A 13112-nucleotide genomic window follows, 5' to 3' on the forward strand; every position below is an offset into this window, starting at 1 on the left:
AGGGAACTCCAAAAATCTAAACAGTTGTTGATTAATATGAAAGTCATAAATCCCTCAGTGAACACCTGGTGCTGGTCAAAGCCATACACTTTGCCAGAGGATGAGATCATCCAGAATGCAAAGGTTTGTTGTTATGCCATGCTCAGAGCACAGCCTGCTTTCTGGGCCTTAGGTCTGGGAAACAGTGTCTCCAAATACGTTGACACCTACTTGTAATCTACAAGGTCATAATGGATGCTTAATAAATGCCTGTGCCTCTCAAGAGTGTCTGGTACATAAAAGTCATTCCATAAATACTTGCTGAATGAATGAATGTTTGAACAAATGAACTGAGTGGATGAATGAAAACACAGATAAGATACTCTGTTGGGTATCACAGAAGATGTTTTCTCCATTTCAGGCTCCCTACATCCAAAATCGCTCCTCTCCACTATTAGTAAAGGAACAAATTTTGACTGTGGTTTGTTTTCAGTGGCCTCTGCTATTCTCCAAGTTTTTTGAAGTTACCAAAATTTCAGGTAATGGCAGCAAATTGGGAAGGGGAAAACAGTAGGGGGAATGGCGAAGGACTGAATCAGGGCACCATCCCACAGTGTTCATAAAGAATATGTCATCCAATTTCCAGGGCCCAACCTGCACAAGACTCAACTGATTTTGGCCATCAACTGGAAAGGCATCTGCTTCCTCGACAAATCAGAGAATAAACTTTTGGAGCTGACTTTCCCTGAGGTTACTGGCATAGTCACCAACAGGTTTGTGCCCTGAGTTGAAAAGATGTCTTTACCTGCCATGTGCCTTCTGGAGTGGCATGACTACCTGTGTATCCTTGGGCCAAACATTTAACCTCTCTGGGCCTCAGTTCCCTTGGCTGTAAAATAAAAGGATTGAACTAGATTAGTCAATCAACAAGCATTTATTAAACCCTTACTGTATGCTAGGCAGCCTGTTAAAAGCTGAAGATACGAAGACAAGCAAAAACAAAGATGGTCCGTGCCCTCAAAGAGTTTGCATTCTGATGGAGGAAGGCAACACATAAAAGGGAAGCTAAAAGGTGGGGAGGGGAGAGAAGGCGGCACCTGAATTGGGGCATGATGATAGCTAAGTCTAGAAAATCATGGATGATTCTGGGGCTGTTTCCCAAAGTGGAGGTTATGGAAAGAACTCACCAAAGAAGGGGCACACAGGAGCCCAGACTAAATGAACTCTAAGATACTTTCCAACTCTAAAATCCTATCCTCCTATGATTAGAATGGGTCTAATGGTCAGGGGTGGTAGTAGCACTGACTTGCCCAATTCCTTGGATAAATCAGAATTGCTAGAGGTGGAAACTCTGAATAGGGAGACCTGTTGGTCAGTTGTGATTACTGAACCTTTTCTGTCTGGGGTTTTCCCTCACAGAGGAGTATTCAGAATCCCCCCTACCAATTATAACCCCAAAATAATTATCCATCTACCCGGAGCTTCATTTCTTTCACTTAACCACTATTCTTTCCAGGCTTGTATTAAAACACAGATGCCCTCCAAAGAGGTGGTAAAACATCAAGTCTCTAACACTTCAATGTAAATAAGTTGATCAGATCTTCCTGTTCAGGACAGTTGTAGCAATATAAAAGTATTGGGTGCTGAGAGCCTGGAAAGCAGAGGATGCTAAAATAGGGACTGGTAGGTGAGGAACACACACGTTACTAAACCAAAGGGCAGGCCCTTAACAAGGGCTGATCCCATCAATTTTTTTTTTTTTTTTTTGGCAATTGAGATTAAGAGACTTGCCCAGGGTCACACAGCTGGTAAGTATCAAGTGTTTGGTCTAAGGCCGCATTTGAACTCAGGTCCTCCCAACTTCAGGGCCAACGCTTTATCCCCTGCCCCACCTAGCTGCCTCCGATCCCATCAATTTCAAGCCACCTCAATAAGCCTTCATGTTTTCTTTTTTCCCTTAGAAAAAATTATTACTTATTTTTTAACATTATTTTTCAAATTTTGAGTTCCAAATTCTGTTCCTCCCTCCAAGCCCTCCCCACCCATTGAGAAGGCAATCAAAATGATGTCAATTAAACATGCAAAACATATTTCCATTTCTGCCATGTTGCAAAAAAAGCAAGAAAAATAAAGTGGAAAAAGTATGCTTCAATCTCCACTGAGTTCATCAGTTCTTTCTCTGAGTTTTCATCATGAGTCTTTCAGAATTGTCTCAGATCATTGTATTAACCAGAGTATTAGTCTCCATTTCTCATCAAAAATTCATCCTGTTCACTCCCCAAGGCTAGTCCCACAGATGCTCCTGCTCTGTGGTTTGTTTCTGAATGGAGGCACTGAAGAGGGGATACTATTATAAAATAGCTCTCTTCCTTGCGACAAATCCAAACAAAATACATACCTATCATCATCTACCTCCCTAAAACATACCTCCACTTGTACTGAAAGATGGATGATGTTTCCTGTCATTTTAAAGACATGAAAAACTTCTCTCCAAATCCCCATTTGTACTGGTAATCATACAACCAAGATATTTTGCTTATAACCAGACATATGAAAATAAGAGGAGATCTGACCAGGAGATAAATAATATATGAAACATCAGATGCTGTGGGCAGCAACCAAGAGGATCACATCTCAATCTCCTCCTGTCTGTTCCTCCCTGGCTGAACAGGGTGGGCACCACTAACAAGCATCCCGTAATTCTGCAGCAGCAGCTCTCCAAAGGCTTGGAAAAAGGATCACTAAGCAACTAGGTGGTACAGTAGATAGAGGGCTAGACCTAGAGTCAGGAAGACCTGAGTTTTAATCCAGCCTCAGACATTTACTAACTGTGTGACCCTAGGCAAATCATTTAACCTCACTCAGTCTTAGTTTGTTCATCCATAAAATAGGGATGCTAGCTATTAGATCTCACACACACACACATACACACACACACACACACACACACACACACACACACACACACACAGAGTTAGTCCTGTCTGCAGCTCTTCATTCTGCATGGTGCACAAGATGGAACAGCACTTAGTACAGTGCTTGGCATATAGTAAGCACTTAATAAATGTGTGTTGAATGTTGACTAACTCTTCCAACTTCCCTTTCCCATTAGATCAAAAGTGTCACCAAATGGGTGAAGTTTGGGACAGAGTCTATTTGGCCATTTCTGGAGTCTGACATCTCTATGGCAACCTTTTTCAGGCAGCATCCCAGGAGTCAAGGGATCACATGTAGTTGATAAAGTTATCCCCATTTTACAGATGAGAAAATTGGGGCTCAATGAGATGAAAAGATTCACACAAAGGTCACATCATAAATGCCAGGGCCAGGATTCAAACCCACTGTTCTTTTGCCTACACCTTTCTTCTCTCCTACTTTTATAAGCTTTGTCTTTTGCCTTTCCCTTTTAACTTCTATTCTGACACCATTTTAGCTGAATATTTCTACCATATCTCTGGCCAGAATTTTTTCGAGTGATGCTCCCAAATTTGATGAATGAAAATTTCTCCTCTTTTATTTTTCTCCTCTCCTTTGCCACAGAAAACAGGAAATAACTTAAACACTATAAAAAGAAGTAGAAACAACTGGGCCTAAATAATTCATAGTCTGGTCAATCTGCAAATAAAATAGTCTACTATCAGGAAAATCCGTAGATTGATTCATACCTTCAGACTGGATAATGGTGAATTGTTGTCTAACTCTGAGGCCAGGGTTAGTCCTTGGCCTTAGTGATAACCATCATTCTTATCCACAGGACACCCCTGGTATTTAAGCAGAATTTCACCCTGTCCACCCTGAATACAGAGGAGTATGTGTTTACCTCCAGCGAGAGCGTGGCTATTGCTGAGCTAGTGGCCATGTTCCTGGAGGGTCTGAAGAAGAGATCGATGTATGCCATGGCCTTAAGAGATAAGAAATCCACAGGTACCCTGGTCCCAGGGAATAAGGGAGTGGGGTGAGATACCAGGCAGGGGTGTGAGGTGCTGGGCAGGGGCGTGAGGTGCTGGGCAGGGGCAGGCCCTATAATGGGCCAATGATTCCATGATGCTGATTGAAGCCTTCTGAGTCTGGTGGATGGTTGGGGGGTAGGAGAGGGACTGATGGGGGGGGCAGCAAGGGAACTGGGGAAGAATCCACAGTCATAAAGTTCCTGACCAGACAAGAGCCAGCAGCATGTCAGGAATCAAATAAGGTTCATGGAGCTGAGGGCCAGAGGTTAAAAACCCCTTTTTTCATTAGGAATAAGGTTATAACTAGCATGATGAAGTCTGAAGGGATCTAGAAAAAGGCCAGTCTCTGGGGTTGGGCTGTAGAGATTCAGTTCTGAGGTCAATTTAACTATTCAATTCAAGGAACATTTATTAAATCCCTACTATGTGAAAGGCACTGGGGATGCAAAGACAACATAGTCTTTTTCCTCAAAGAGCCTACATTCTACTTGACAAGGGGGTTGAGTTTGGCAAAAAGTACTCTGGACTTGTCACATTCAGTGTTCTGAGGGCCTATGCATCTCTTGGAACCAGCTATACCTTTCAGTTTTCTCTGAATTCACCTGAGCTTTCCTCCTGGCTCTCTGTGGCAAAAGTCATCTTCAAGCAATATCAGACAGCATCAGGGCAGAGCATATAGGAGATGCTTAGGGTAAGAAACAGCCCACATCAAGTATAAAGCAAAAAGAACACTGACCTGGGAGTCAGGAGGCCTAGTTTCAGATTCCAGTCCACTAATTCAGTAGCTCTATGATCTTGGTCATAATGTATGTATGATCAAGTGACTGACCCTCTCTAGACTTGGTTCTTCATCTGAACTACAGCCTCTGCCCCACCAACCCCCATCACTAACTGCCTCTTGGACATTTTCAACTGTATGTTTCCTATGCATCTCAAATTCAACATGCTCCAAACAGAATTCATTATCTTCCCACCCCTCAAAACTTACCCCTCTTCCTGACTTCCTTCTTTCTGTCAAGGCTACCACCCTCCATCCGGCAACCAAGGTTCACAATTTTAGAGTCATCTTTGACTCTTAACTCTCTCTCCCTCTCACCAATACCCTCTCCTCCCCAGTCAAACAGTCACCAACTCTTGTTCCAATATCCAATAAAAGAGAAGTGTATGTTGTCCCTTCCAGAGTCGATTGTCTAACTGGGGAAACAAGACACTTGTACACATAGGTGATCAACAGTTAGCATTCATGTAGCAATTTAAGGTCGACGAGGCACTTTACAAATATTGTCTCATTTGATCCTCACAACAACCCTTTCGGCTATTATTATCCCCATTTTGAAGTTGAAGAAACTGAGGCAGGAAGCAGTAAAGTGACTTGCCCTGGGCCACACAACTAGTAAGTATTTGAGGTCAGGTTTGAACTTAGGTAGGTCTTCCTGACTCCAAGCTTCTCTCTGCTATGACACCTAGTTACACATAAGAATGATGAGGTCCAAACAGGAGACCCTAGAACTGGCCGAAGTAGTTGGTGAAGTACCATGGACTGCAAAGAAAGGAAGGGATCAGAATAGGGACAGTGAAGAAACATTGCTTAGGAGAGGTGAATTTTGAAGAAAGTAATGGTGATGATTTAGAGATGGAATCTCTGGAAAGTCTCTCGGACACTGTCTCTAGACTCCTAATACTGTAGGAAAGAAGTAAAATGAGAACCAGGATAATTTCATTCCTTCTAAAGAGAGGTCTTAAAGAAACTGCTGGAAACTATTGTCACTATTGTCTCCTCTTCTCTGAGTCTTTCTTCTCCTTGATCCTCCTAAAAATACCTGATTTTCAGGGCCAAGGGATAATGTGTTAGCACTATCCCACTCTCCTCTAACTCATGCTTCCTGTCCCATTGGCATAGCACAACTTTCCAGGTAGACAGTACCCTGTGTTTATCTTTGGGCTTCCAGATGACCCAACCATCCTGATGTATAAAAGAGGAGACTTGTTGATCCTGACCGAAGGTGAAGGGCTAGTGCCCAATGACAACTGGATCTTGGCCCAGAATGATAGGACGGGCAAGGTGGGAGCAGTATCCATTGAAAGCATCTATATCATCCCCACCGTGGTGAAGCCTACCCCCAAGATGATGGTAATGATGCTTTCTTACATTTCTATCATTTTGTGCTTCTCAAAACACTCTTATAACCCTGAATGTTCAACAGGACTTATCCCTGTTTTACAGATGAAATTAGGGTCAGAGCATTGAAGTGACTCACCCACAGTCATAAAACAAATTAGTGGCGAAGTCAGGACTTAAACACAGCTCTCAGCTCAGCTACCTGCTATTTTTTACCTGTGGGCAAGATCTCCGAGCTATATCCCTTTTTGTCATAGATTTATGGCCCTTCCCTAAGTCCCCAGTTTTGTACTTCTCCCCATCACCTTTCCTATCACCCCTGTTAGATGTTTCTGTCCCTACCTCTAACATTATCTGCCACAAGATAGGAGGAGAGAGTGGTTCTGTGTCAGGGAAAGCCTCCACACTCCTTTCTGACTTGTGTGCGGGTCAATGTCTTTCTTGTTCTGCCTCGATGATGCCGTGATCAAAAACCCTGAGCTCACTAGCCCTAGAACTGTGAAAGAATACAAAAGTGACTGGTTTAAAAAACCAAAAAGGACATTCGACTGTCCTAAATATCTTAATTATTCATAGGTCATAGAATATCAGGGCTGGAAGGGACTTTCAAGGTCATTTAGTTTAACTCTCCTTTCTCTTACAGATAAGGAAAGCAAGGTAAATGCAGAGAAGGAAAGTGATTGTCCATAATCAATGCAGCAGCTAGGGAAACTAAAGCACTAAAACTTATGTCTCTCAAGGTCCAGCTCTTTCCACTCCTCTTGTTCACTGGTCTGAACACAAGAGACTGGGTTGGATGACCTCTAGAGGTCTCTTCCTTATCTGGAATTCTGAGCCAAAGGAGGTATTCTCAGCAACGGCTAGAGCAATGGCTCCACCATTCCTCATGGTGGAGATGGAAAAAGAGGCCTCTCCTCTGAGGCTCCACTTACCTCGGGTTAAACCCCCTCTTGGGGGAAGGGCAGAGCTGGACAGCGATGGCTAGGGATTTGGAGACCACAGCTGAATTGTTCTCTCCCCCTGAAGGAGCTCCCCCCTCCTCTACAGTGCTCACCACCCCCAGCCCCAGCCCTAAAAATAGAGCATCATAAAGATAACAATACAGAGAACCCTGTATGTTGTTATCCCCATTTTACAAATTAGGATAGTGAGTTAGATAGTTCAGAGAGGTTAGTGACTTTCCTATTATCACACAGCTAGCAAATGGAGGAGAATTAAAGCAGATGCTCCTGATTTAAATCTGGTGCCTCTATCCCACTGCCAAAGAGCAATGTAATCACATAACATTTGTAACCCTTCGGAGAGATTCCCCAGTGATTCCCCTTATCATGCCGGCACATCAGCAGGACTAGGAACTGTTGTTAATGGAGACTGTGTTAATCCCTCAATCAATAGCATTTATTAAGCACCTGCTATGAGTTTGGGGTTTAAGCAATAAGAACACAAAGACAAAAATGGAATGATCCTTCCATTATGGACTTTATATTCTATTAGTGGAGGAAACAGGTACACAAACAAAATAAAAACAAAGGGGCAGCTGTGTGGTGCAGTGGATAGAGCACAGGCCCCGAAGTCAGGAGGACCTGAGTTCAAATCCAGCCCCAGACACTTGACACTAGCTCTGGGGCAAGTCACTTAACCCCAACTGCCTCATCCCTCCCCCCCACAAAAAAAAATCCAACTCCTTGTCTGGGGCAGCTAGGTGGTGCAGTGGATAGAGCTCTGGCCTTGAGTTCAAATCCAACCTGAGACACTTGACACTTACTAGCTATGTGACTCTGGGTAAGTCACTTAACCCCAATTGCCTCACAAAAAAAAGTCTTTTGGTGGGGAGGGGAGGTAGTAGCATCAATGGGGAATTGGGAAAAGCATTCCATAGAAGGTGGTGCCTTAACTTTGAAAGGGGTTCTAGGATGAGTGGGAGGAAAGAGAGCATAGCAGGTGGGGAGGAAGCACAATGTCATAAGTGAGACACAGGAAGAAGGCCTCTTTGTCTGGACCTTAGGGGGTATGAAGGACAGTAGAATATGATAAGCCAAACTGGAAGCAGTTTGAATGTGGCATTAACTGACAAATAAGGGAGTTTATGGAGCGAGGTTATGGAGGGCTTTAAGTATCAGGATGAGGATTTTAAATCTTATCCTTGAGGCAAGGAAGCCATTGAAAATTTCTGAGTAGGGGAGTAACATTGTTAGGTCTGTGTTTTATGGATATTGATTTAGCAGCTATGAAGAAGATGCTCTAAAGAGGGGACATACTGGGAACTGGGAAGTTATTGGAGGTATTGTTCCAGTCCCAAGGAGAAATAATAAGGGCCTGTACTAAAGTATTTGCCACCTATCTTGCCCACAAGCAAAAGGAGTGGGGAGTTTAGTAGGAAGTGGAAAAAGGGGGCAAATGGAAAAGAGATTATGGGGTTGGAATGGACAATGTTTGGCAACTGGTATCATATGCAGATGGGGAGAAGAAAGACATAAATTTTCTAGCTATAGCATAGAAAAGTAGAATTCATTAGGGTCCCCACCTTCCAGAGTAGGGTGGTTAATCAATACATCAACAAGCATTTATTAAAATCTACTGTGTGACAGGCACTGTTCTAGACCCAGAGGCTGCAAAGACACAACTGAAAATTTCCCTGCCTTCAGGGAGTTTACAATCTAGCTGGGGAAGACAACATATACATATGGGTAGATATAAAATAGATAGTAGGTAATTTGGGAGAAAGACACTAGCAGGCTGGGATAAGGGTGGGAGAGGAACAGGCTCATATAAAAGGTGGCATTTGAGCTGAGCCTTGAAGGAAACCAAAGATTTCAAGAGATGGGGGTGAGGAGGGAGTACATTCTAGGGATGGTGGATAGTGGGGAGGGATCAGTCAGTGCAAAAGCACTGAGATAGATGGTAACTGGAGTTAGCAGTGGAGCTGTTAATCTTACAAACACAAAAGAACTCATGTGAAAGTGATACAGATTTTAATTCTAAGTCAAGAAATACCCAGAGATCCGGTCTCCAAGAACAGGACAGAATTCACATGCAGTGCCAATTCTGGGACTTCATCCCAAGAGGGCAGGGAATGAGGGTCACTCAGAAGATGACCCTGCACATGGAATGTGCATTTATTTGACTTTGTGTCAGCTATGTGTGTGAGACCCTGGCCCTTTTAGTAATGAGCTTGATGTCTGAGGTCAATTAGATTAAAGAAAGAAGCCCTTCACCAACCCATAAGTCATTCAAAAAGCATTTATTAAGTATTTACTGTGTGCCAGACACCAGGGATTAAAAGAAAGGCAAAAATATGGTCTCTGACCTCAAAGAGCTCCCGGTTTAAAGAGGAGACAACATGCAAACAGTTAAATAGATACAAGGTATATACAGGATAGACGGGAGGTAATCTCAGAGGGAGGGCACTAGCAGCTGGGAGGATTGGAAAAGGCCTCAACAGGAGGTGGGATTTGAGCTGTCTTGGAGGAATCCAGGAGGCAGAGGCAAGAGAAAGCACTGCAGGCATGGAGCCCAGCCAGGAAGAAGACTGGAAAGATAGGAAGGGGCTAGATTGTGAAGGGCTTTAAAAGCCAGAGAATTTTATATTTGGTGGGGAGGGGGTGGTAATAGACAGTCACAGATGTTTATTGAGTACTGGGGTGATATGGTCAGAGCTGTGCTTTAAGGACAATCAGCTGAGTGGAGCATGGAGCGGAGCAGAGAGAGAGAGAGAGAGAGAGAGAGAGAGAGAAGGAGAGAGAGAAGGAGAGAGATGGAGATGAGAAAGCAAATCAACTAGAGGGCTATTGCTAGTGGGACATGATGAGGGTCTCCACCAGAGTGTGCTTATGTGAGTAGAGAGAAGGGTATGTGTATGTGAATGATGTTTTTAATGTAAAAAGGCAGGACCTAGCAAGAATTTGGCTATGTGGGGTGAGTGGGTAAGGAGTCTGAGGGTGAGAGCCTGAGTAAGAGGAAAATGCTTAAGTGAGATAGTGGCTTCTTTGCTAAAGGTCACTCTGTCTCTTCTCTAATGTGTCCTTGGTACTTTGTGCTGAGTTCATGGCCACGTCATCAGGTGAGAAAGATGAGGAGCTTGGAGCTATGGATAAGTGTTTCCTCTTTGGAGAGCCCTTGCTCCAGACTTGGCCTCAAGCATTCAGTGTATAATTGTGGGACAGAACCTCGCTGGGGCTCAGGCTTGCTGCATGAAGACAGAATGTTGCTGCACTTTGAGTATCTGTATTTCTAGAGTCTGTTGGCAATGTCCCCTGAGGATCGGAAGCTGGCCACCCAGAACGCACAGCCACAAGAACATGAAGAAGAAGACTCTAAGGAAAAGCCATTCACACTAGAGGAATATTCCTATGAATACTTCAGGTAATACTCCTAGGTAACACTACCCTCTACCCTCACAAACAAGTGAGACCCAGCTCTGGAGTTACAAACACCCAAAGAGAGAGGCTCCTTAGTTCAGCTTCCATCAGCATCTTTTTCTTTTATGGATAATTTTGCTTTGACGTAGCAGACACATCCCAACAAACATGTAACTAATATACAAAGTATATTCCCCAAGAACAGTTAAGAAAAATTCCTCAAGGAACCAGGAGAACATTGTACACAGCAACAGCAACATTGTGCAATGATTAACTATGATAAACTTAGCTCTTCTCAGCAATACAATGATCTAGAACAATTCTAAAAGACTCATGATGGAAAACGCTATCCACATCCAGAGAAAGAACTATGCAGTCTGAATGCAGATCGAAGCATACTATTTTCACTTTTTTTTGGTTTTTGTTTTTTCTTTTTCATAGTTTTACCCTTTTGTTCTGATTCTTCTTTCACAACATGACTAATGTCGAAATGTGTTTGATATGATTGTACATGTATAACCTATATCAGATTGCTTGTTAGTCTTGGGGAGGGGAGAAGAAAGAGGGAGAAAAATTTGGAACTCAAAATTTTACAAAATGAATGTTGAAAACTATCTTTACATGTAATTGAAAAAAATAAAATTCTATTAAGGAGAAAAAAAAGAAAGAAAAATTGCTCAAAAGAAGGATTACAACTGATAGTACCCATCATTTTATTACCAACAAAGTAGAACGTGAACTTTCACTTCAATGCTTTGGTGTCAGTGTGGTCCATTGCCTTTGACCTGAGTTTTGTTGCTTTTTAATGTTGTCTTCATTTACTTCAAGGGTTCTTTACCTTTTCATGTGTGTCATGGACCCCTTTGGCAGTCTGCCAAGTGGACATGCCTATGGACCCCTTCTCAGATTATTGTTTTTAAATGCATGAAAGAAATGCATCAAAGAAAAACAATCCTTCTCAGAACGATGCTCGTTTCATAGTAGAAGAAATGCTAAATTTCAGTTAGAGGTTAGTGAAAACAAAGATATAATTGTTTTTCATCTAGATTCAAAACCATTCCCCTAAATTTACTCATGTGCCCCAGGTCAAGACCCCCCAATTTACATTATTGTAGTCATCATTCTTTGGCTCTCTCTGCTTTCTTCTGTATACATCATTCTATAGAAGTCTTCCTATGTGATTCTGAGTTCTTCCTACACCTCAATGATATTCCAATACTTTCATATAGCACCATTTGGCTAGCCACTCTCTTTTCACTGGATACATAGTGCAGTTGGTTAGGGAGTTGTGAGATATAAGGCTGTAAAATGAAGCAGGTGGGGCCAATTTGTGGATACCTTATTAGGTCCAAGGGCTCTCCTGTGGACTTAACAATAGGGGTTGGGCTGGAGGTAAGTGGCAGAGTAGAACGAGAGAGAACCATTAGCTGGCTAACGTCTGGGAAAAGGAAATGTCTGGGAGAATTGAAGAGTAAATGGTGGAGAGGAAGAAAAAGGGAAAGAGGGAGAAAAAAAAAGAAATGCGTAATGAATAAGACAAAACTAAATGCCTTTAGCCCACATAAATTGGTGACCTTCCCCTTTTCCAAGTCTTTCTTATGGGGCTGACAAAGAGGAGGCACTCAGTAAAGACATACTGAACTAACTTGGCTGTTCAGATGTGTTTAAGCCTTAGGATTCCTTCCCTATAGTCCTAGCCTTGACCCTGCTGTCCCACCATGGAGAGGTCTCCCTGACCAGAGTCCTTAGGCCACAACCAAGCTTCTCTCCTTATCTAGGCCCCCTGAAAAGGAGACTGTCAACAAAGTCATGTTCCCCAATACACGGGGTAAGAGCCAGCTGTGGGAGCATTCCTGGGAGCCCCTCAAACAACCACTACTGAAGAGAGTCCATGCCAATGTGGACCTTCGAGACATCGCCTGCCAGACCTTTGCTGATATCCTTTCTGTGATGGGCCAGGCCTCCTTCCCCAATTCCATGGGGTGGGGGCAGAGAATGAGCACTATGCTTTGCCAGGGATCTCTTATCAATATGACCCCAAGCTGAGGTGGGGGGGGCAGGGAGTAGAATCTCTTCCATGTGGACTCCCCTGTACAATTCATGTTTTGTGTCCCTCAGGATGAGAGCCAAGAGCAGACTCTACCCTGGCCTCTTCATGACCATCAATAAGTCACTGCTGCCCAAAGTTCAGAAATTCACTGAGACAAAGAAGAAGAAACAACTACTCAGTCCAAAGTCACAGAATAACAAGTACCAAACAGACTGAATGTTCAGGAGGGTCCCTCCGCCTAGGATTTGCTGTGACTGTGGGTGAATCATTTACCCAATCTGGGCCCATTATGCTCCTCTGACTATAAAATGGGAACAATAATGCAGAGATATACCCAGCAATGTTTGCACCTGAGGCAGGCATGTAATCCTGAAGAAGGAGGTCCACCCCAGGACACAGGGAGGTTTCCATGTTGTTGGAGGAGGAGATGAACCATGGAAGGAACTCACTACTATTCTCCCTGGGGATGGGGCCTGGGCTGTCAGGATAAGAAGCTCCTCCCTAGACAGTGTTGCCAGCCAACATTGCCCTATAAACACCATACCCTGGGACAAAGTCCCATGGCTCCATCCTAGTTAAAGCTCTGAAATAATGGCTGTTCCTACCTGTTTTGTAGAATTTCATCAACCTTAAAAAAAAAAACCTCAAGAAAGTTT

At 43.3% G+C, this 13112-nt stretch overlaps 1 protein-coding gene across 1 annotated transcript in view; it reads left to right on the top strand.

Annotated features, from left to right (window-relative positions):
* MYO7B (myosin VIIB) overlaps positions 1-13112 on the top strand; it is a 129007-nt gene that overhangs the window by 91966 nt on the left and 23929 nt on the right. Inside the window, exons 31-36 of the mRNA XM_027854723.1 lie at positions 401-518; positions 626-752; positions 3734-3903; positions 5879-6060; positions 10283-10410; positions 12185-12353. Coding sequence (XP_027710524.1) covers positions 401-518; positions 626-752; positions 3734-3903; positions 5879-6060; positions 10283-10410; positions 12185-12353 — 894 coding nt within the window. The remainder of the gene's footprint in view (positions 1-400; positions 519-625; positions 753-3733; positions 3904-5878; positions 6061-10282; positions 10411-12184; positions 12354-13112) is intronic.

The sequence above is a fragment of the Vombatus ursinus genome, unplaced genomic scaffold (assembly GCF_900497805.2).
Source record: "Vombatus ursinus unplaced genomic scaffold, bare-nosed wombat genome assembly UNPS02010548.1, whole genome shotgun sequence".
Lineage (NCBI taxonomy): Eukaryota > Metazoa > Chordata > Mammalia > Diprotodontia > Vombatidae > Vombatus > Vombatus ursinus.